The 26,125-nt window shown below is 40.0% G+C and overlaps 1 protein-coding gene across 1 annotated transcript in view; it reads right to left on the bottom strand.

The window, feature by feature from the left end:
• Positions 1-6,180: 6,180 nt before the first annotated feature.
• The window catches only part of TBX2 (T-box transcription factor 2), a 37,705-nt gene continuing 17,760 nt past the window's right edge, over positions 6,181-26,125 (bottom strand). Inside the window, exons 3-7 of the mRNA XM_060756799.2 lie at positions 21,574-21,720; positions 18,211-18,287; positions 17,171-17,343; positions 14,119-14,747; positions 6,181-8,902 (exon numbers count right to left, since the gene is read on the bottom strand). Coding sequence (XP_060612782.2) covers positions 8,456-8,902; positions 14,119-14,747; positions 17,171-17,343; positions 18,211-18,287; positions 21,574-21,720 — 1,473 coding nt within the window. The 3' untranslated portion in view covers positions 6,181-8,455. The remainder of the gene's footprint in view (positions 8,903-14,118; positions 14,748-17,170; positions 17,344-18,210; positions 18,288-21,573; positions 21,721-26,125) is intronic.

Here is a 26,125-nt window from a genome sequence, read left to right as displayed (position 1 = left end):
TTTTCCTTCCCAGTTGGGTCAGGCAGAAGCCAACCGCAGTGTATCTGTACTACTCCTTCTTCTCATATATGTACAGTACTACTATTCTACTACTACTAACATGACTTGGTGTTTCTGGCCTCTTCCTCCTCTTCCTCCTCTGTCTTCAGCTTGCTTTGGTTGCTGCAAACGGAGTTCAAAATACGTAGGTTATTATGGAGGAATGTTTTCCCTTCCCAGTAGACTCAGGCAAAAGCAAACTGTCGATGACTTTTTCTAACATGTATGTAAAGAGAAACTTTCCCCATCTTTACGTGATAATATGCTCCAAAAACAAATAACAATGGGTATGGAGGGGAAACTGGCAAATCTCTGCAGTCAAATGACTTTTTATTTTTCAAAAAATTTACATTATTCCAACTCTTATGTTCACGGGTTCATCTACACCAGCGTTTCTCAACCTGGGGGTCGTGAGAAGATATCAGAGGAGTCGCCAAAGTCCATCAGAAAACACATTATTTTCTGTTGGTCGTGTGGGTTCTGTGTGGGAAATTTGGCCCAAGTCTGAATCAGAATGCTCTTTGATTGTAGGTGAACTATAAATCCCAGCAACTACAACTCCCAAATGTCAAGGTCTATTTCCCCCAAACTCCACCAGTGTTCACATTTGGGCATATTGAGTATTTATGCCAAGTTTGGTCAAGATCCATCATTGTTTGAGTCCACAGTGCTCTCTGGATGTCGGTGAACTACAACTCCTAAACTCAAGGCCAATGCCCACCAAACCCTTCCAGTATTTTCTGTTGGTCAAGGGAGTTCTGTGTGCCAAGTCTGGTTCAATTCCATCGTTGGTGGAGTTCAGAATGCTCTTCGATTGTAGGTGGACTATAAATCCCAGCAACTACAACTCCCAAATGACAAAATCAATCTCCTCCCAATCCCCCCAGTTTTCAAATTTGGGTGTATCGGGTATTTGTGCCAAATTGGGTCCAGTGGATGAAAATACATCCTGCATCTCAGATATTTACATGACGATTCAGAACAGGAGTAAAATTACAGTTGTGAATTCCCAACGAAAATAATGTTCTGGTTGGGGGGTCACCACAACATGAGGAACTATATTAAGGGATCGTGGCATTGGGAAGGTTGAGAAACACTGATGTACATTGTCGAATTAATGCAGTTTGATACCACATGAACTGTCATGGCTCAATGCTATGGAATCCTGGGAGTTGCAGTTTAATGAGATATGAGGACTCTTTCACAGAGAAGGCTAAATCACCATCACCATCACCACCATCATCACCATCAACATTATCACTACTACCACCACCATCATCATCACCATCATCATCACCATTATCATCATCACCACCACCATCATAATCATCCTCATCACCATCATCATCCTTATTACCATCATCATCATCATCACCATATAGAACAGAAGCTTTGTGAAGCTCTAGGTGCTCTTACTGCCTATTACAGGGAAAACCAGCTGATCCCCAACCCATCTAAAACACAGGCATGTGCTTTTCATCTCAAGAACAGACAAGCATCCCGAGCTCTGAAGATCACCTGGGAAGGAACATTGCAGCGCACCCAAATATCTGGGAGTCACTCTGGACCGTGCTCTTACCTACAAGAAGCACTGTCTGAACATCAAGCAAAAAGTGGGTGCTAGAAACAATATCATACGAAAGCTGACTGGCACAACCTGGGGATCACAACCAGATACAGTGAAGACATCTGCCCTTGCGCTGTGCTACTCTGCTGCTGAGTATGCATGCCCAGCGTGGAACACATCTCACCACACTAAAGCAGTGGATGTGGCTCTTAATGAGACATACCGCATTATCACGGGGTGTCTGCGCCCTACACCACTGGAGAAATTACACTGTCTAGCCGGTATTGCACCACCTGACATCCACCGGGAAGTAGCAGCCAATAGTGAAAGGACCAAGGCAGAGACATCTCCAGCTCATCCCCTGTTTGGGTATCAGCCAGCACGTCAACGACTTAAATCTAGAAATAGTTTTCTAAGATCTACAGAGACACTAGCTGGAACACCTCAGCAAGCGAGAGTCCAAAAGTGGCAGGCTCAAACCCAGAACCTCAACCAATGGCTGATACCAAATGAGAGACTCCCTCCTGGGCACACAGAGGACTGGGCGACCTGGAAGGCACTGAACAGACTGCGCTCTGGCACCACGAGATGCAGAGCCAACCTTCAGAAATGGGGCTACAAAGTGGAATCCTCGACATGCGAGTGCGGAGAGGAGCAAACCACTGACCACCTGCTGCAATGCACCCTGAGCCCTGCCACATGCACAATGGAGGACCTTCTTGCAGCAACACCAGAAGCACTCCAAGTGGCCAGATACTGGTCAAAGGACATTTAATCAACTCTCATACTCACAAATTTTGTAATCTGCTTGTTTGCTTTGTTCTGTTAGAAATGTAATATAATTTGACTGTTTGTTCTGACACGACAAATAAATAAATCATCACCATCATCACCGTAATCATCACCACCACCATCATCATCATCACCATCATCATCACCGTTATCATCATCACCACCACCATCATCATCATCCTCATCATCACCGTAATCATCACCATCATCATCATCACCATCCTCATCACCATCATCATCCTTATTACCATCATCATCATCATCACCATCATCAACGTAATCATCACCACCATCACCACCATCAACCTCATCATCACCATCACCATCTTTACAAAACTGCTCTGGATTCTATAGCATTGAGCCATGGCAGTTGAAGTGGTGTCAAACTGCCTTAATTCCACTGTGTAGACTCTCCCCAGGAAATTGGGTATGTACACACACATAGCCGGATCAAAAAAGAAAAAGAAAGCCGCTGAGATATAAAACCCAGAAGGTTCAACAAGCCAAGAAACCAATAAAGAAATCCCTCTTTTTCTTTTCCCTTCCCTTGCAAGGATGAGAAACATATTTTGCAAACATCATTAAGGCGGGATATCATGTTCAAAGGGAGAACGTTTATGTTGGCAGTGGGAATCAAAAGGAAAAGGGCTGAAGGTTTCATGCACAATGAGGGCCTGGAAGTTTGTGTTGTTGTTTGTTGTTGATTCGTTTGAAGGCAGCCAAGGCCCAGGGACCTGCCCTCCCCACTCGGTCCCCGTCCAGCGCTTTCCCTTTGGCTGTCACTTCCAATCCGTCTCTCTTCCCCCCTCCTTTGCCTTTTTCGTTTATATCTCCATAATGCGAAGCGGATGTGGATGTGAATTGAAGCATTTTAATCTTTCCTGATCAGAATGAAATGCAGACCCGGTGGGATTTATAGCAGACGCTCTACACATCCCCCTAATTGAAAATAACAACAAACATATTATTTCTTCATCTCCTTTTTTTTTTTAAATGTCAAAAGAAGGAGGGAAAGAAAGAAGGAAGCAAGGATGGGGTGGGAAAGATGCAAGATTTGGTCGACAAGGAAAAAACACTCTTTATCAATAACTTCGACTCATTAAGGTGCATCTACACTGTCGAATGAATGTAGTTTGACACCATGTTAAGTGCTATGGGATCACGAGAGTTGTAGTTACCTTTCTTCCAGAGGATGAATCTCTGATGATTCTGCATATTTGTAAGCAAAACTACTTAGATATACCTTCGAAAAGGAATTCAGGTTTGGTTTCTTTCCCTGCTAGGCCTCAGCTGGTGAACTGAACTGTTCAGCTTCTGCCTGGCACACTGTTTACTCTGCTTAGAAAATGTTTAATTGCTACTATTCGAAACTGATAGGAAGGAAACCTTGCCATAACTTGAAGCAATTTGCCCCTGAGACTAGCAAATCCCAATATCTAATAATAATAATAATAATAATAGTAATAATAGTTGTTGTTATTATTGTTATTATTAAATCACACAGTCCTAGAAGCTTGTGAAGTGTTTGACTTGTGATTTTGTGATATGAAATCCAGCATGTAGATCTCATTTGCTGTGACATACTGTGTTTTTGTGTCAGTAAAATAATAATAATAATAATAATTGTATTTATTATCCACCTTCTTTATCATTACAACTTATTCCATCGTTGTTAGTTATTAATTGTTTATTATTTAGGCAATTGGGTGTTTGTGTTAGTTGTTTTATTATGTCTTGCGGAATGTGTATTTTATGTACGGTAAATCCGTTTTAGTCCACTGTATGCAGCTTTGAGTCCCACCCATAGAAGAAAAGCGGGATAAAAATGAAATAATAATAATAATAATTTATTACTCATTAAGTGTTTTATTTATATCGATTTATTGCATTTGTCAGCCTCCTTTCTCACAGTCCTATTAGAGTCCCAAGTGATTCAGGTTTGGTTTCTTTCCCTGCTATATTGCTGAACTATTCAGCTTCTGCCTGGTACACTGTTTACTCTGCTTAGAGAATGTTTGACAGTTGTTCCTATTTCACATCGATAGGAAGAAACCCTTACAAAAATTGAAAGCAATTTGCCCCCGTGACTTTTTTTTTACATTGAATGTATTTGGTTTGGTTTTTTGTTTTGTTTTGTTTTTGCATTGAATTTTGGAGAGATAGGGCAGTCTATAAACTTTATCAATAACCTGACCTAATTTCAATAACCCGGGCAAAGTTTTACTATTATATTATGATATAGTTTGGGGAATCCCTTGTAAATTGGGCAGAGAAGGCTGAATGCATTGTCAAATTCCAACTCTCATGCTTCCATTGTTAACGTGGTGTCAAACTGCATTCATTCAACAGTGCAGATGTACCACAAATGGATGGGAACTTGCTCAACCGACAGGATATACATTTCAAAAGGGCCAAATTCTTATTTGGAGGGAACAATGCTTCCCATAACAACATCCCAGTGAGCATCAGTAACTCGTTACTTTAACCTCAAATTACTTACATGTTATTTTATGATGTCATGCTGTAGAAGGATCTAAAAGCAAAACAAAAAACGGGTCTACGTTAGGTTTCCCGTTCAGTAGCGTTGTAGGAAAAACATTGTTTACTCTGCTTAGAGAAAGTTTGACAATTGCTCCTATTCGACACTGATAGGAAGGAACCCTTACCATAAATTGAAGCAATTTGGCCCAAGACTAGCAAATTCCAATAGCTAATAATAATAATAATAATAATAATAATAATAATAATAGTATTTATTATCCACCTTATTTATTACTCACTAAGTGTTTTATTTATATAGATTTATTGCATTCTTCAGCTTCATTTCTCCCAGTTTTTCCTATTAGAGTCCCAAAAGAGATGCAGGTTTGGTTTCTTTCCCTGCTAGGCTTAGATGGTGAACTGTTCAGCTTCTGCCTGACACACTGTTTACTCTGCTTAGAGAATGTTTGACACTTGCTCCTGTTTGACATCAATAGGAAGGAACTTGAAGTATTTTGCCCCCAAGACTAGAAAATCGCAATAGCTAATAATAATAATAATAATAATAATAATAATAATAATAATAATAAATGTATTGGTTATCCACCTTCTTTATTACTCACTAAGTGTTTTATTTATATAGATTTATTGCATTTGTCAGTCTGTTTCTCCCAGTCTTTCCTATTACAGTACCAAAAGAGAATCAGGTTTGGTTTCTTTCCCTGCTAGGCCTATGCTAGTGAACTGTTCAGCTTCTGCCTGGTGCACTGTTTACTCTGCTTAGAGAATGTTTGACAATTGCTCCTATTTTACATCAATAGGAAGGAACCCTTACCATAACTTGAAGCAATTTGCTCCCTAGACTAGCAAATCCCTATAGCTAATAATAATAATAATAATAATAATAATAGGATTTATTACCCACCTTATTTATTACTAATTAAGTGTTTTATTTATATAGATTTATTGCATTTGTCAGCCTCCTTTCTCACAGTCTTTCCTATTAGAGTTCCAAAAGTGATTCAGGTTTGGTTTCTTTCCCTGCTGGGCCTGGGCTAGTGAACTGTTCAGCTTCTGCCTGGCGCACTGTTTACTCTGCTTAGATAATGTTTGACAATGGCTTTCTTATTGGAGTCCCTATATCAGGGGGAAAATAAAGTAATTAAATGCAAAAGTAAATCAACAGAAAACTATTGGCAACTGGGAGAATTCAGAAATTGGACTAACTCACTCTTATGTTCTCACCGATTCTCTCCTCCAAGGAAAACAAAACGAGCCGGAAACTAGGAAAGACCAACGTGTTCTTTGAATATTTTTTTTTATTGAAAGATGTGACAGAACTCATCCCAAAAAAAAAAAAAAACCTGAACAGATAGATGTCCCAAATAACCAGCACATTCCTAATCATGTCATTTAAAAAATTAAAACAATATATATAGCACGCTGTCCAAGTGATAATTTTAATTTTTAGTATAGATTTGCGGCAGAGTTTTCTTCCCTACGCACACATTAGTTTTTTTCTCTTCTTGTTCTGGAGTGAAAAATAAAAACCTGAGGTTTATACCTGTACTTTCTTGCATCCCCGCGCAGTAAAAGATGGTGTGATGTTTTCTTTTTACCCATTCATTCCATATCAAATTGTTCTAAACTTTGAGAAGAGGCTGGTCGATATGATATGTTCTCCTCTCCTTTTTCACCCCCAAATGGCACATGATTGTCTTTGTATAGGCGGGATAAACAATTATTATTATTTCTTTCTTTTTTTTAGACACCAAAGTCAAAAGAAAACCCATATTTTCTTCCATTCACAAAGAGCTAAATAGGTCTTTTACAAGATGTATGTTCACATGAAACGAAGAGACAGAAAGAGCAATTAAATGTGATGAGTTAAACTCTAATTATGTACACGCCAATGTACAACCCTAAATAAATTAATACCAATTTTTGCATATCTTGGGATTCGTATAGCTTATTTACACAAATTACCATTTATTCCATAAATATTATGCTTCTTTTTTATTCTTTTTCATTTTTTAAAACCAGTACACAGGTAAGAGTCCAAAAGATTGAAAGGGGCGAGGGGAGTCACAATGATTGTACCAATTCTGAATATCCGAGTTTCGTTTCGGTTTTCCGGATGGCCTTCAAAGAGCAGTGAGAAGATACCTGCTAGCAGTACAAACTTTGCTTTCCTCTTATATTTATATATATATATATATACTGTCCTCAAAATGCTTGCCTGGCATCCAATCGGCCTGAACCTTGTTGAAAGAAAAGAAACCAAAATGCTTTCTCCATTGTCTTTAAGATATGAATGACCCAAACCAACATCCCTGTTTGGAAATGTCATCCTTATATGTAGAAAAGAGCAAATTACTTCTCCAAGATGGTTGATTTATGCACATACACGCTCACACACAAAATAATTAGAAGTAGGTGGACTTTCCTATCATCTCCTGCCATTGTGGCCTTCCAGATAATCTCCTACCAAGACGGTCTTCAAGATCATCTCCGACCACCATGGACTTCAAGATCATCTCCCGCCATCATGGTCATCAAGATCATCTCCCACCACCATGGACTTCAAGATCATCTCCCATCATCATGGTCTTCAAGATCATCTCCCGCCATCATGGTCTTCAAGATCATCTCCCACCATCATGGTCTTCAAGAACATTTCCCACCATCATGGTCTTCGAGATCATCTCCCACCATCATGGTCTTCAAGATCGTCTCCTACCATCATGGTCTTCAAGATCATCTCCCACCATCATGGTCTTCAAGATCATCTCCTACTATTATGGTCTTCAAAACCATCCCCCACCATCATGGTCTTCAAGATCATCTCCCACCATCATGGTCATCAAGATCAACTGTTGCCACCATGGTCTTCAAGATTATCTACCACCATCATGGTTTTAAAGATCAACCATTGCCATCAGGATCTTCCTCATAGGTAGAATCCCTATCATATCTCACCATCATGGTCTTCCAGGTCATCTCCTACCACCAGGATCTTCCTTATAAGTAAATTCCCCACCACTTTCTACCATCATGGCATTCTAAATGATCTCTTATCACCATGGTCTTCTAAACCATCTCCCATCCATCCATCCATCCATCCATCCATCCATCCATCCATCCATGAGATTGTTAGTTACGCAAACCAGAGATTCCAGTTTAGCCTTTTTTCCCAAAATGGATTTTTTTTCTGGCCAAAACTTAGAATATGCAGCTGGCTCTTTCAGCAAGAAGAAAGGCCAAGAAAATGGTATATCTGGAGGTCGTTGCAGTGTGACAGAACCTGGGGTTCACAACAGTGCCATCTCGTATGTTCCCCCTCTTTGGTTATGTCCCTGGACTGCAGCAGACACTCCTTCTGTTGTCCTTGTTCCCTTCGGAGTGTTCTTGTAGGCCTCCACCACAGGTCTTCTCCACTCTTCTTCCCACTCCACCTCTGATCCCACTCTTCCTTTCCCTAAAAAATAAATATTTATACTGTGCTGTACACATAATCTCCTGCCCAGGGTCTTCGAAGCCCTTTCAGGGGTTGATCGGGGGGCTCGCCGTGGGCAGTCACTTGGGCGACTCTCGACCAGGAGAAACTTCTCGCTGGGTTTCTAAACCACTGACCAGTCTTTGGATGTTTTGGAGCTCGTTGATGGAATCCTTCAAGGATCCCTTGGGGGACAAGGAGGCCCGTTGGCTGCTGGATTTGGGGAGGGGGAGATCCGAGAGAGGGCTTGATTCCCGACTGCTGCTGGGCTTAGAGCCTTCAGAGCCGGCATTCAGACTGGTCGGCAGGCCAGTGGTTAAGAGGTTGGTGCTGGGAGGGATGGCAACTGGGATCTGGTAGGGGCTGAAGCGGAGTCGAGGACGGGCACTACTCAGGAAGGGGTTCCGGGACAGAGAGCTAGCGGTCGCAGCGCTGGTGGCTGGCATGGCAGACGCAGCCGCGGCAGCAGCCGCCATATAAGTGTACGGGTAGGGGAAGAGTCCACCAAAAGTAGGCACCGGGATTCCCTGAAATGAGAGAAAGAGAGAGAGAAGAAAAAGAAAACATGAGATGTCATTGTGCTGGAACAACCGGCGAGGCTTTCAGGCCCCACAACTGCATTGTTGCATTTTAATTTGTACTTCAAATTCTGGCCTAAATACAGTGTTCCCTCACTTATCACTGGTGTCACGTTCCAGGACCACCCGCAAAAAGTGAAAATCCGCAAAGTAGGGACGCAATATTTATTTTAATATTTATACATTATTTTAGTAGTTATATACTATTTTAAGTCTTTATAAACCCTCCCCACACACTTATACACTGCACAATCCTTTGCCTTATAAACAAAATCCTTCGGTCACTTTTAGAAAGTGCTCCACTTCCATTGGTCATATATAAGAAGCGTTCATGCGAGCATGCGCAGTCTAGCCCTCGCGCTTCCTTATCTGCCTCTGCTGTGAGTCAACCCAATAAATGCGTCTGGAGCCACTTCCGGGGCCACGGTAGCGCCAAAGGCCGCATTCGTGACCAGCAGGCCTTCCTCGCTGTGTCTCAGGTCCAGTCCGCACACCAGCCTCCCTTTCTGTGGCCCGTCAGCCTCAGAAAAGAAAAACCACGAAACAGCGAGTCCGCGAAAAGCAAACCGTGAAGTAGAGTACTTGCAAGTAGGGTACTTGCTCTGTACCCTAGAGCAAGTATGGACAAACTTTGACTCTCCGGGTGTTTTGGACTGCAACTCCCACAATTCCTTACAACCGGTAGACTTTGAGGAATTGAGGGAGTTGAAGTCCAAAATAGCCAATCAAGGGAGATTGCAAAGCAAAGCAGAAATAGCTACCAAATAAAGAGGTGTACGGTGCTTTTAAATCTCTGTTTGCTTCTGCCCCACCCTTGGAATGCAATATATAGCATCCCTATTTCATGGATTTTCACTTTTCGCGGGTGGTCCTGGAACGTAACACCCGCAATAAGTGAGGAAACACAGTACTTAGACTAAGGTCTATTTTATTCAATGTATTTTAAATAATTGTGTGCATTACACCCAGTGTGCGTACAACAACAAAAGTGCCACGCTGTCAGTCAAACAAAGAAATAATATGAAGAGCCGGGTTTTCGGACAGTGGGTTAACCACCAGCTGCAGTAAATTTTGCCAACCAATAGGTTGCCAGTTCAGAATGTCATCAATTCAATCAAAGAGGAATAGAATCATAGAATCCTAGAGTAGGAAGAGGCCTCATGGGCCATCCAGTCCAACCCCATTCTGCCAAGAAGCAGGAAAATCGCATTCAAAACACCCCCGACAGATGGCCATCCAGCCTCTGTTTCAAAGCCTCCAAAGAAGGAGCCTCCACCACATTCTGGGGAAGAGAGTTCCACTGCTGAACAGCTCTTATAGTCAGGAAGTTCTTCCTAATGTTCAGATGGAATCTCCTTTCTTGTAGTTTGAAGCCCTTCGACAGGGAAAAATGCAATCCAAATCGACCCTCCTGTAACCTCAACTCATTCAGCTCTTCCTACCTTCTGGAGCAGTGCGAAACAAGCCTGTCCTCTCCTCTCTTGCTCAGCTCTTGTGATATTGAAAGAGGAAAAACGTGGTACCGCTGCCTTTGCTTCACCAACCTGAATCTGGCCTCAACCTTTCCTTCTAGGCTTGCTCTCCATCTTTATTACCCTTGCTAGTTGCGTGCTGCTGATGTCTCCATCTAATTAAAATTATTTTCATGCACCTTTTGTGAAGAGAGAGCAGCTAAAACATTTAATAACATAATTCATTAAGATTAATATTTTAATAATTTATTAATTTGGCTCAGAAGACCGTTTGAGGTTCTTTCTTCAATTTTCCACCTCTCTGATTTCTCTCAAGACCCAGACTATTTTCATTGCAATGACTGGTTCACATAATAATAATAATAATAATAATAATAATAATAACAACAACAACAACAACAACAACAATAATAATAATATTTATTTATACTCCACCACCATCTCCCCAAAGGGGACTCAGGGCAGCTAACATGAGGCCAAGCCCAAAAATAATACTTAGTCTTGTTTCTAGAAACAGCTTTCCGGCTCAGGGTCATTTCAATTGCCTTCCATAGCAGTCCTCTTGACTAGGGATGTGGGGATCCGAACCTAGAACTGTGCATGCTACACATCCCATACAAACTCATCTCAAGTCTGGACTTAGCCTGCACACAACAGCATCTTAGTCTGTGTCTACACACAGCCAAGTCCAATGCAATAGCTTCCTGGACCTTAGTCTCAAATATTGCTTTCCAGAATATGGCTCAGTCCCACATCAGCTCAGCTTTAAATAGCCTCTCATCTACGATAAGGGGATTAGCAAGCTCTCCAGAACACCGTGCTCACAAAAGTCTTTGTCGTTCTATAAGAGTGGATGGGGAAAATCATTAGCTCTCCCTCTGACATATCTTGATGTCGGCCATTGCATTTCTGAGTTTGCAAGACCAGAGAGGGGCTGTTGATGACCAGGGGATGTTGGAGGTCTCTCATTTATGGAGTCAACCTAATGGCTGAAAAGAACAATCAACGTCAACTTGATGACCTGGAGATGTCAAAAGTCCCTACTGCTATTAATTTGGCCATTGGTTCCAATTGGATTTATGGTGACCCCATAAATGAGAGACCTTCAACATTGAGGAAGATTTGCAAGACCTGAGTTAGGCCCTTGATGAGTAGGAGAAATTGGAGGTCTCTCATTTATGGGGTCGCCATAAATGGTTGATCATATCTAGGTAGCTATGGGGATGTTGATGACCAGGGTCTCTCATTTATGGAGTCAACCTAATGGCCAAAAAGAACAATCAAAGTCAACTTGATGACTTGGAGATGCTGGAAGTCCCTACTGCTATTGAGTCAACTTGGACTTATGGTGACCTTCAACATCGAGGAAGGTTTGCAAGACCTGAGTGAGGCCCTTGATGAGCAGGAGAGATTGGAGGTCTCTCATTCATGGGGGTCAACATAAATGGTGGACCAAAATGTGTAACAATCTGTCTGCCATTGAGAATCCCTGCAACATCAGGGCCACAGTAGCACAGCGGTTAAAACTGCTGACTGTAGGAAAAGCTGCTGACCAGAGCATTATCAGTTCAAAGCCATGAGTCGGGATGAGTTCCCGACTGTCAGCCCTAGCTTCTGCCTATCTAGCAGTTTGAAAGTATGCAATGCAAGATAAATAAATGAGAGACCTCCACATCTAGGTAGCCATGGGGCTGTTGATGACCAGGGGATGTTGGAGGTCTCTCATTTATGGAGTCAACCTAATGGCTGAAAAGAACAATCAACGTCAACTTGACGACCTGGAGATGCCGGAAGTCCCTACTGCTATTAATTTGGCCATTGAGTCAACTTAGATTTATGATGACCCCATAAATGAGAGACCTTCAACATTGAGGAAGATTTGCAAGAGCTGAGTGAGGCCCTTGAGCAGGAGAAGTTGGAGGTCTCTCATTCATGGGGTCGCCATAAATGGTTGACCATATCTAGGTGCCATGGGGATGTTGATGACCAGGGGATGTTGGAGGTCTCTCATTTATGTAGTCAACCTAATGGCCAAAAAGAACGATCAAAGTCAACTTGACGACCTGGAGACGCTGGAAGTCCCTACTGCTATTGAGTCAACTTGGATTTATGGTGACTCCATAAATGAGAGACTTTCAACATAGAGAAAGGTTTGCAAGACCTGAGTGGGGCCCTTGATGAGCAGGAGAGGTTGGAGGTCTCTCATTCATGGGGTCACCATAAATGGTTGACCAAAATGAGTAACAATTTGTCTGCCATTGAGAATCCCTGCAACATCAGGGCCGCAGTAGCACATACACAATAAATAACTGGGTTGTAGGTTTTTTCGGGCTATATGACCATGTTCTAGAGGCATGGCCATATAGCCCGAAAAAAGCTACAACAACCCAGTGATTCTGGCCATGAAAGCCTTCGACAATACACAATAAATAAGTTCTAAAATACATATAAAAAGCAATTCATCAAATTAAAACACATTTTAGACCGTCCCTGCTGTTTGTATTAATTTGCTTGCTGGCCTGTGGGTGAAAAGGATGTCAGAAATATTAAAAATTAACTGAGTATTAACAACTACAAAAGTGTGAGTCAAGCACTAAAAGAATGTGTAGGCCGAAGCCTGTTAGAGTCAGTGGGCCAAAGCTAGTGTCGTCCTGAGGAGTGTGAGGTAAACCTCTGTGTGAGAGAAGCCTTGTGTGGGAAAGCTCCAGTGTGAAGGCTGCTGTGTGTAAAGCTACTGTGTATTTGTTTATTTGTGTTACAGAAACCCTGTTCTCGTGTGAGTCAAGCACTGAAAGAATGTGTAGGCTGAAGTCTGTTAGAGTCAGTGGGCCAAAGCTAGAGTCGTCCTGAGGAGTGTGAGGTAAACCTCTGTGTGAGAGAAGCCTTGTGTGGGAAAGGTCCAGTGTGAAGGCTGCTGCGTGTAAAGCAACTGTGTATTTGTTTATTTGTGTTACGGAAACCCTGTTCTCGTGTGAGTCAAGCACTGAAAGAATGTGTAGGCCGAAGCCTGTTAGAGTCAGTGGGCCAAAGCTAGTGTCGTCCTGAGGAGTGTGAGGTAAACCTCTGTGTGAAAGAAGCCTTGTGTGGGAAAGCTGCAGTGTGAAGGCTGCTGCGTGTAAAGCTACTGTGTATTTGTTTATTTGTGTTATGGAAACCCTGTTCTCGTGTGAGTCAAGCACTGAAAGAATGTGTAGGCCGAAGCCTGTTAGAGTCAGTGGGCCAAAGCTAGTGTCGTCCTGAGGAGTGTGAGGTAAACCTCTGTGTGAGAGAAGCCTTGTGTGGGAAAGCTGCAGTGTGAAGGCTGCTGCGTGTAAAGCTACTGTGTATTTGTTTATTTGTGTTACGGAAACCCTGTTCTCGTGTGAGTCAAGCACTGAAAGAATGTGTAGGCCGAAGCCTGTTAGAGTCAGTGGGCCAAAGCTAGTGTCGTCCTGAGGAGTGTGAGGTAAACCTCTGTGTGAGAGAAGCCTTGTGTGGGAAAGCTGCAGTGTGAAGGCTGCTGCGTGTAAAGCTACTGTGTATTTGTTTATTTGTGTTACGGAAACCCTGTTCTTGCAAATAGTGCAAAGAAAAGGGTCTCCCAGAATCTTGGAGTCCCAGAGTCTGGGACCTCCTGTGTGTGAAGCGGATGCTTCGCCAACATCCCATTAGCCTCATGGTCAACCCCAGTACTCCTCGCTCGTTGCCCCTTACCTGAGATGCCAACATGTGCTGGGAGAGGTGGAAGGGGAAAGGGGTGGCGGTGCCGGCAGCTGATTGACCACCAGCCGAGAGACCCCCGTTTTCCAGGCCCCCGGCGCCAGCCACAGAGGCCAACAAGTGTCCCATGCCCATGGCGGAGAAGGCCCCCGGGGCCATGGCGAACTGTCCCGGGTGGATGAAGAAGGGCTGCCCGGTGCTCAAGGGGTTGAAGAACTGCTGCCCGTGGAGGCTGGAGAGAGCCAGGCTCTGCAGGTGCCCGGTGCTCAGGTGCGGTGGGCTGTCCGTCTGGACCATGAGTGGGGAAAAGGACTCCTTGCTGACCCCCAGAGGCCTGCAGTCGGGGGCGGCTTCTTTCTTGGACCCTTCCGACTGCTGTGGTTGTGGCTGCTCTTTCCTCTTGCCCTCCATCTTGTCCTTCTCCAAACTCAAGGGGCTGAAAAGCGAGCCCTCGCTGTTGGCCTCCTTGGAGGCCTCCTTGGCCTTGGAGGCCCGCTCTTGACTCCTCTCTTCGCCGGGCAAACGGGGGCTGGCGCTGCTGCGCGGGCTGCAGGCACCCGGGTCGGGACTAGGTCTCTTCCCTTCCGGAAGCTTCTCCAACTCCTGGTCACTGCCTTTGTCTTCTGCCAGGGGGAAACAAACAAAAAAATGCACCAAAAATTCAAATAAATGTGATAAATTTAAGAGGTGAGGGTCCTATTATTCCTGACCACTGCTCGTGATGATGAGAGTTGCAGTTCAGTACTGTCCCCTATTTGGTTTAGTTCAGCATCTTTTATTTGATTAAAATGAAATAATAATAATAATAATAATAATAATAAACTTTATTAACCGCCTCTCCTTAAGCTGTTTGAGAGATTTTGGATACCATAAAAAGCTTAAGGAAAATTACTTTTGGAAACAAGTGGAAACCTGATTGTTCCATTTATTATTGTACACAACAAGATGAGTCCACAGCAAACAAGATCACTCTGCTGGCTATTGTACTGGATCACACTTGTACTGGATCACACTTCGGACACTTCCCAAGTGTCTAAGACTATGAGATGTAATTCCAGACACTAATGCATGCAGAACCGAGGAGACTGGTCTTTTGCAGCTGACAGCTGGTGATTTTGTCAACACCAATTGTTTTCAAGTGCAGGCCAAGGTCTTTAGGCACTGCACCCAGTGTGCCAATCACCATTGAGTCCACCTTTACTGGCGAATAATAATAATAATAATAATAATAATAATAATAATAATAATTATTATTATTATTTTGTACGCATTTCTCAAAGCTTAAAGTGGGGTGCAACATAGTTGAAATATATAAATAACATATAAGACTATTAAAATGATTATGCTGAATGGTGGCCTTTTGCAACTGACAGCTGGTGATTTTGTCAGCGCCGATTGTTTTCAAGTGCAGGCTAAGGTCTTTAGGCACTGTACCCATTGTGCCAATCACCACTGGAACCACCTTAACTGGCTTGTGCTAGAGTTTTTGTAGTTCGATCTCTAAATCCTTATTATTATTATTATTATTATTATTATCACCATTGAGACCACCTTTACTGGCGAATAATAATAATAATAATAATAATAATAATAATAATTTTGTACGCATTTCTCAAAGCTTAAAGTGGGGTGCAACATAGTTGAAATATAGAAATAACATATAAGACTATTAAAACACCCCTATTGCATGGTGACTATGTTGAATGGTGACCTTTTGCAGTTGACAGGTGGTAATTTTATCAGCACCGATTATTTTCAAGTGCAAGTCAAGGTCTTTAGGCACTGCACCCAGCGTGCCGATCATCACTGAGTCCACCTTTACTAGCTAATAATAATAATAATAAAAGTCTCTGGCACAAACCAGTAAAGGTGGTCCCAGTGGTGATCGGCACACTGGGTGCAGTGCCTAAAGACCTTGGCCTGCACTTAAACACAATCGGCGCTGACAAAATTACCATCTGCCAGCTGCAAAAGGCCACCTTACTGGGATCTGCACACATTATTCGCTGATACATCACACAGTCCTAGACACTTCGGAAGGGTCCGACGTGTGATCCAATACAACAGCCAGCAGTGTCTGCTGTGGATTCATCTTGTGGTGTTTCGAATAATAATAAACATTGTTGTTGTTGTTGTTGTTGTTGTTGTTGTTGTTGTTGTTGTTGTCAAAGGCTTTCATGGCCGAAATCACTGGGCTGTTGTAGGTTTTTTCGGGCTATACGGCCATGTTCTAGAGGCATTCTCTCCTGACGTTTCGCCTGCAACTATGGCAAGCATCCTCAGAGGTAGGATGCATCTATGTCAAGCATCCTCGCTACCTCTGAGGATGCTTGCCATAGCTGCAGGTGAAACGTCAGGAGAGAATGCCTCTAGAACATGGCCGTATAGCCCGAAAAAACCTACAACAGCCCATTATTATTATTATTATTATTATTATTATTATTATTATTATTCAAGGTAGCGAGAGATTCGAGGTAGCCAAAAACAATCTAAAATTGAACAATTGCTTTATTTAGGATGATGGCAAAAGACTTCTGGAAAGAAATCTTGACTTGTTTTTCAACCAAACAGTAGATGGCAGTAGAGAACAGGGCTATTCCTTCAATCTCAGTCTAACTGTTCTTCTATTGCAAAACTACAAGGATTTAGGACTTCATAGTCCCAAAACTGAACTCTGAAAGGGGGAAAAAAATCTGAATACATTTTATATCTATTGATCGAGTATCCCTTATCCAGAAATCTGAATTACTCCAAAGTCCAAGGTGGCTGAGACACTGGCACTTTTGCTTTCTGATGGCTCAGGGAGAACATTGTTTCCTGCACCAAATTCAGTAAAATAGTGTATACAATAGCCTTTGCCTCTGTCTCTGTATTGTCTGTCTTTGTTAAGTGTATAACGGCATTGAATGCTTGCCATATATGTATTTCGTAATCCACTCTGAGTCTCCTCGGGGAGATAGAGCAGAATATTAATAATAATAATAATAATAATAATAATAATAATAATAATAATATACTGCTTCATTTCACATTTCCTTGTTCTCACCTCTGCTGTTGCGATGGAGTCGGAGGGGGCTGGATGCTGTGGTCCCCAAAGGGGAGTGAAGCGAGTCCCGACCCGCATTGGGTTCACACGAGGACGCATCGGATTCGGCCCCATCTCGGTCTGGTTTGCACTGATCTTCATACATCCGCAGGGATGGAAGCGTCAACTGTTTCCTGGTTTTGTGGGAGACATGAACAGACCTTAAGAGAGTGGGAACCCATGGTCACTAGAGCATGTGTAGAGTTCTCCCTTCATTCCCTCTTCTAAACTACTAGCTGCAGAAAAACTGCTGACCAGAAGGTTGGCAGTTTGAAGCCACAGGTCAGGGTGAGCTCCCACTGTTAGCCCGAGCTTCTACCAACCTTTGCCTTTGCTTGTGTATTGTATGTCATTGCTCGCTGTATAAAATGCATTGAATGTTTGCCTATAGATGTCAGGAGCAATATATCCATTTCAAAGCAAAAATGGCTTGTGAGTGTTATTTAATATTGATATATAGATCCTACGGTCTTACAATAAATGTGTATACTGTAATCCGCTCTGAATCCCTTTGGGGAGATAGAGCCAAATATAAATAAAGTGTATTTGTATTTATTTATTTGACCCATTGGAGGAGGCTGGACGAAGATTATAATCCACACAAGTCACTTAAAACACTTGTACCTGTTTTGGGTTTTAGTCTGAACTTCAAAAGGACCTTTCTAAGGTTCTGGATCTATCGAAGGAAGTAACTTTCCATACCTTCTAAAGGTGGTTTCTTTGGAGCTCAGACTAAAATCCAGAGATTCGGAGTGTGTCCACACTGTATAATTAATACAGTTTGACACCACTTCAACGGCTATGGCTCAATGCTCTGAATTTATGGGAGTTGTAGTTCTACAAGCCTTCTCTGCCAAACTATGGGGAGATGGGGAAGGTTTGTTTCTGAGAGTGGGAGGATGGTTTCACTCATGTTAAAAGCATTATTATTATTATTATTTTGGATAAAAAGGATATTCAACCATTATTATTATTATTATTATTATTATTATTATTATTACCTTTTTTCTCGTCTTCCATTTCCGGTATCGCGAAATCCCTTTGCAAAGGGGTTGTTATCTATTTTCAGCTGGGTGATCTGTCCAATAAATACACAAACATATATATGATTTATTATTATTATTAATTATAATAATAATAGTTTACCATTCACGGTAGGGCACGACACAGTGAAAAAACATACATTAAAGAAAATACCTTTAAAAGACATATAATAAAAGACATTGAGCAACGATAAAAAGCTAGGCATACCAGACAACATAAGTCTTTCATTCTGTTTTCAAATTCTGTTTTCTTTTTTGTACGGGCAAAAAATAATTGCTTTGTTCAATAAGAAAAATAATTTGAATATTTCGAGTGTCCTTCTTAATGGATGAGTTTTCTCCAACACTGGTTACATCTACACTGCAGGAATAATAATAATAATAATAATAATAATAATAATAATGATAATAAGTGTGGAAACATAGCGGATAAAGCCACTAGCTGTCTAATGTCTATCTGGATCCAGTTCTATTCTTTGATTTGTGGGTTTATATAAGGGGTCTAAATAATAATAATAATAATAATAATAATAATAATAATAATACAGCCAGCAGAGTTATCTTGTTTGTGTGGACTCATCTTGTTGTGTTTCTAATAATAATAATAATAATAATAATAATAATAATAATAATATCATATTCATAATAATAATAATACACTTTATTTATATTCCAGTTTATCTCCCCCTAGGGACTCGGGGCGGATTACATATAAGACAAACATTCGATGCCTTTTTACATAACAAGCAAAGACATACAATACACAGACAAAGGTAAAGGCTTTCCCCTTTTCATCTCCGGCGTCTAGAGACGATGCTCAGCTCTGGCCATGGGGAGCATCAACAGTTCAAAGTCACAAGTGGGGGTGAGCTCCTGATTGTCAGTCCTAGCTTCTGCCTACCTAGCAGTTCAAAAGCATGCAATGCAAGTAGATCAATAGGTACCGCCTCGGCGGGAAGGTAAAAGGCACCCCAAGCAGATATGCAGACATGCCGGCAACACAATCGGAGATGTCTACGGCAAGGAAAAATTGAACAAGAGCACCTCCCCATGGCCAGAGTTCAGCATTGCCTCCAGACTCCATAGATTAAAATGGGAATGCCTTTACCTTTGTTTGTGTATTGTATGTCATTCGTTATGTAAAAAGGCATTGAATGTTTGCCTTATATGTGTATTGTAATCCGCCCTGGGTCCCTCCAGGGAGATAAAGCGGAATATAAACCTAGTGTATTATATTATTATTATTATTATTATTATTATTATTATTATTATTATTGCTACTACTATCATCATCATCATCATATTATTATTATTATTAGTAGTAGTAGTAATACATTATTATTATTATTATTATTATTATTATTATTATTATTATCTAGACCCCACTTTTCAGTCTTGATCCAGATCCAAAGTGAGCCTTATATAAACCCACAGACAAAGTACAGAACTGAATCCAGGTAGATATTAGACACCAATCCCACCAAACTAGAAGCTGCTGTTCTTCAAGGAAAATTAATACAGCTGGAAAGGTGTTTATTGGCAGGAATAAGGACTCTGAGTTGCTTTTATATTTATGCGCACTGCAACACACCCTGGCAGGCAATGTTTGTTTACAGCTCCATACCCAGCTTCATAACAGGCCTATTTTTCCTCGTAAACTTTATGGCCAAGTTCATAATCGATGAACATTTTATTCCAAATTGGAATGGGGAGGCCCCAGGCAAAAGGGAGCGGGAAGGAAGCTCTGGGTGCATCTACGCTGTAGAATTAATGCTGTTTGACACTGTTTAGCCTCTATGGAAACTTGGGAGTTGCAGTTTGTGAGACACCTGCCCTTTATGGCTTAAGAAGGACAGAGAAAGTGGACCACCATAGCTTTCCAGGAACAATGAGGGCCGGGCTTTAGCACAGCAGGTTAACCGCCAGCTGCAGTAAATCTTTCGATTGACAGTTCAAGCCCAGGTTGGGGTAAGCGCCTACTTGTCACCCCAGCTTCTGCCCATCTAGCAGATCGAAGACAGCAAAGTGAGTAGATAAATAGGTAGTGCTGTAAAAGCGGGGAGGTAATAAAGGTGTCCATATATATATATATATAGATGGTGGATCAATAGAGAGATGGACAGATTATCTATGGATACAGACAGTGGATAGATTGAGAGCTAGATAGATATAGATATAGATGATGGATATATGGATAGAGATAGATAGATAGATAGATAGATAGATAGACATAGTTGATGGAGAGATATAGATATAAATATAAATATTGATACAGATGGTGGATAATTGGATAGAAATAGATAGATAGATAGATAGATAGATAGATAGAGTTGAAAGATATAATTATTTATTTATTTTATTTATTTACCATATTTATATACTGCCCCTCTCAGTCCAGAGGTGACTCGGAGCGGTTCAATATAGATAGATACAGATGGTGGATAATTGGATGGAAATAGGTAGATAAATAGATAGATAGAGTTGATTGATAGATATAGATATAAATATAGATACAGTTGGTGGACAATTGGATAGAAATAGATAGATAGATAGATAGATAGATAGATAGATAGATAGATAGAGTTGGTTGATTGATAGATATAGCTATAAATATAGATAGTGGGTAACTGGATAGAAATAGATAGATAGATAGATAGATAGATAGATAGATAGATAGATAGATAGAGTTGACTGATAGATACAGATGGTGGATAATTGGATAGAAATAGATAGAGTTGGTTGATTGATAGATATAGATATAAATATAGATACAGATGGTGGATAACTGGATAAAAATAGATAGATAGATAGATAGATAGATAGATAGATAGATAGATGATAGACAGATAGATAGATAGATAGATAGATAGATGGATAGATAGATAGATAAATAGATAGAATGGTGGATAATTGAATAGAAATAGATAGATGAATAGATAGATAGATAGATAGATAGATAGATAGATAGGGTTGATGGAGAGATATAGATATAAATATACAGATGGTTTATATAAATAGATAGATAGATAGATAGATAGACAGACAGACAGACAAGAGTCAATGGATAGCTATAGATATAAATATAGATACAGATAATGGATAATGGGAAAGAAATAGATAGATAGATAGATAGATAGATAGATAGATAGATAGATTGATAGATAGATGGATAGATATAAATATTGATGGTTGATAATAGATACATATGAATATATGTATAGATGGATAGGGATAGAGATAGATAGGGAGTCTCCCGTCCCAAACATACTATACATCCAGTATCCTGGCACAAACATACTATATACATCCTCCATCACCCACCTTGTCATTCTGGTAGGCCGTGACCGCAATGAAGTCGGTCTCTGGGAACACGTATGTTCGGAAAGTGCTGTAAGGTAACTTGAGGATGTCATTGGCTCTCACGATATGGAACCGGGGCTGGTACTTGTGCATGGAGTTCAGGATGGTCTGGGGACAAGAAAAAAACAGGAAATAAGGTGAAATGTAAAGATAATAATAATAATAATAATAATAATAATAATAATAATAATTTATTGATTGCCCGCCTCTCCTCACAGCTGGAGGCGGGTGACAGCATGACAAAAACATAAACAAACACGTCATCATTTGAAAACACTCCATCAAAGACATCTATCATAACGTATCTCCATAAAATACATCTATTCAAATACACAAAACAAAAATGACGCATACTGCAGTGGTTTAAAATTCATCATTACATCAAATAAAGTAGAATAAGTAAGTATAAGTGTAACAACAACAACAAAAAGTATCTATCCATGTATATATTATCGCTGTCTATCTATCTACCTATAATTTATCAGTCTATCCATTATCTATCGCCGTCTACATCTATTAACCATCTATATTTATACATAAATAAATGATTATTCATCTATTTGTATTAATTTATCCACCATTTATATCTCTATTTATATCTCTATTTATCTATCTATTTCTACCCATTTATGTACTATCTATCTATCTATCCACTGTCTCTATCTATCTATCTACCTATCTATCTATCTATCTATCTATCTATCTATCTATCCATCCATCCATCTACCATCTCTATAATTCATATATATATGTATCTATCCATCAACTCTGCCTATAAATTTCTATCCATTTATCCACCACCTATATAGCTATCTGGAGCTGCTGGTGGCACAGTGGGTTAAACCACTGAGCTGCTGAACTTGCTGACTGAAAGGTTGCAGGTTTGAATCCAGGGAGTAGGGTGAGCTCCCGCTGTTAGCCCCAGCTTCTGCCAACCTAGCATTTCTTATACATGCAAATCTGAGTAGAAGGTAATGATGAGAAGGTAACAGCACTCCATGCAGTCATGCTGGCCACATGATCTTGGAGGTGTCTAGGTTCAAATCTGGCTCTGTGGCTTAGAAATGGAGATGAGACCAACCCTCAGAGTCGGACACGACTGGACTTAATGTCAGGGGAATACCTTTCCGTTTACCTTTTTTACAAGTCTTATTATCTTCATTAAATATTGCTGTGGCCCAGTTGTATACATTTGTGTATGTGTGCATATATTTGTGTATATGTGTATATATGTGGTTTTGTGCATGCGTTATGTATTTTTGTGTTTTTTGGCATTTTAAGTCCCTTACACTGTGTTTTCCAGCATTTTTTTGAGTGAAGGACATACATTAGATTGTTAGGTGTCTTGTGTCCAAATTTGGTGTCAATTCACCCAGTGGTTTTTGAGTTCTGTTAATTCCACAAACGAATATTACATTTTTATTTATATAGATTAAATAAATATTAAATAATAATAATAATAATAATAATAATAATAGGAGCCCCAGTGCTAGCAGGACAGGTCGCAGGTTCAAATCTGCGGAGAGTTCAGATGAGCTCCCTCTGTCAGCTCCAGCTCCCAATGCAAGGATATGAGAGAAGCCTTCCACAAGGATGGTCAAACATCAAAACACCCTGGGCAACATCCTTGCAGACGGGCAAGTCTCTCACACCAGAAGCGACTTGCAGTTTCTTAATAATAATGTGTGATCCAATACAACAGCCAGCAGAGTGTCTGATGTGGACTCATCCTGTTGTGTTTCAAATATAATAATAATAATAATAATAATAATAATAATAATAATAATAAACACCCGGACAACGTCCCCTGGGCAACATCCTTGCAGACGGCCAATTCTCTCACACCAGAAGCAACTTGCAGTTTCATAATAATAATCATCATCATCATCATCATCTGGGCAACGTCCACTGAGCAAAGTCCTGTGTACTGAGCAAAGTCCTTGCAGATGGCCAGTTCTCTCACACCAGAAGTGACTTGCAGTTTCTTAATAATAATAATTTATCTGTCCGAACGCATCCTCCCCTATGAACCATCAAGATTGCTAAGATCATCTGGAGGGGCCCTGCTCTTGATCCCACCGGCCTCACAGGCGCGGCTGGTGGGAACGAGAGACAGGACCTTCTCTGTGGTGGCCCCTCGACTCTGGAACTCCCCTCCACTGGAGATCAGAACTGCCCCTTCTATCTTAACGTTCAGGAAACAGGTGAAAACTTGGCTTTGGGGATTGCCATTCCACGAATGAGCCATGATCCTGTGATATGAATGGATGACAACGAATAATGATTTTTGATTATGTCTGACCACTGTAATTATATGATTGTATCTTGCTATTTTAATGTTTTAGTGTGATTTAGAATATGATGTTTTAGTGACTGTCTGTAATACTGATGTTGGAAACCGGACTGAGTCCCTCCAACGGAGGTGAATACTGCTAAATAAATAAATAAATAAATAAAAAAAAAACATCCGGGAAACGTCCACTGAGCAAAGTCCTTGCAGATGGCCAGTTCTCTCACACCAGAAGCGACTTGCAATTTCATAATAATAATAATAATAATAATAATCGTCCGGCCAACATCCCCTGGGCAACGTCCTTGCAGACGGCCAATTCTCTCACACCAGAAGCCACTTGCAGTATCTCAAGTCGCATAATAATAATAATAATAATAATAATAATAATATGCGTCTAGCCCACCCCAGAGGCAAGCAGATGAAGAAATCTCCAGTACACGTGTATTTATACCGCTGTGTGAAGGGATTTTATTTTTGTCTTGTGTATTTACGGGAATGGGGAATGCCGCCTTTCTCTAGGAAAGGCTTGAATTCGAGCTCCTTTTTTGGCGTCCCTAAACAAGGAAACCTTTCTACGTTTGACCCCCATTTCATCCCATTTCAGGACTTGTTGCTTTCAGAAAGAAGGGAGGGAGAGGATGAAAGAGGGGAAGGAGAAGAAGGGAAGGAGAGGGGGTCCCTTTCTGACACGCAAACAGGGGGTCCCTCAAAGAGCCCCACTGCCCAAGAAACAGGAGGACACAGAATCCCCAGAAGAGAGGAAAACAAGGTGACAAACAATTCTGGGAAATCATAAACAAACAATCATTGTGGATGGTGAGGTCTAAAATACTATTCCCCCTTGTATTTCTAACCATCCCTACAGTCAACTTTGGAATTTACTGCGTTTTAAGGCGGGATAGTAATGGAGCCATTATTATTATTATTATTATTATTATTATTATTATTAGATATTGGCCCAATCCAAGCTTCTTTCTATAGGGCGGTTTCAGGCGCATTTACTGAAAAGTAAACCTTTTCCCAAGTTTAATAGAAGTGCACAGAAAACAATTCTGGTTAGTAAATAATAATTATTACTATTACTATTATTAATAGTAATAATTTTAGGCAGATTTATTGCAAAAGAAACACTTTCCATGTTCAACAGAAGTGAACAGAGAACAATTCTTGTTAGTAAATAATAATAATAATAATAATAATATGATATTATTAATTATATAATCATATTAATATTAATAATACTTTAAAATGTTAGGCACATTTACGCTGAAGTAAACCCTTTCCAAGTTCAACAGAAGTGAATAGAAAACAATTCCGGTTAGTAAATAATAAAAAATATTAATTATATTATTATTATTATTATTATTATTGGCATATTTACTCCAAAGTAAACCTTTGCAAAGTTCAACAGAAGTGAATAGAAAACAATTCCTGTTAGTAAATAATAAAAAATATTAATTATATTATTATTATTATTATTATTATTATTGGCATATTTACTCCAAAGTAAACCTTTGCAAAGTTCAACAGAAGTGAATAGAAAACAATTCCTGTTAGTAAATAATAAAAAATATTAATTATATTATTATTATTATTATTATTGGCATATTTACTCCAAAGTAAACCTTTGCAAAGTTCAACAGAAGTGAATAGAAAACAATTCCGGTTAGTAAATAATAAAAAATATTAATTATATTATTATTATTATTATTATTATTATTATTGGCATATTTACTCCAAAGTAAACCTTTGCAAAGTTCAACAGAAGTGAACAGAAAACAATTATATTATATTATATTATATTATATTATATTATATTATATTATATTATATTATATTATATTATATTATAATTGGGCACATTTACTCCGAAGTAAATCCTTTCCAAGTTCAACAGAAGTGAACAGAAAAAAAATTCCTGTTAGTAAAGAATTATTATTATTATCATTAAATATATTATATTATTAATTGCATTATTATTATGATTATGATTATTATTGGGCACATTTACTCCGAAGTAAACCCTTTCCAAGTTCAACAGAAGTGAACAGAAAACAATTCACGTTAGTAAAGAATTATTATTATTATTAAATATTATATTATATTATATTATATTATATTATATTATATTATATTATATTATATTATTGGGCCCATTTACTCCGAAATAAATTCTTTTTAAATTCAACAGAACTAACAGAAAACAATTCACGTTAGTCA

The sequence above is a fragment of the Anolis sagrei genome, chromosome 11, assembly GCF_037176765.1.
Source record: "Anolis sagrei isolate rAnoSag1 chromosome 11, rAnoSag1.mat, whole genome shotgun sequence".
Classification (NCBI taxonomy): domain Eukaryota; kingdom Metazoa; phylum Chordata; class Lepidosauria; order Squamata; family Dactyloidae; genus Anolis; species Anolis sagrei.
Note: the sequence above shows the minus strand (reverse complement) of the source record. Positions and strands in the feature narration are given on the sequence as shown.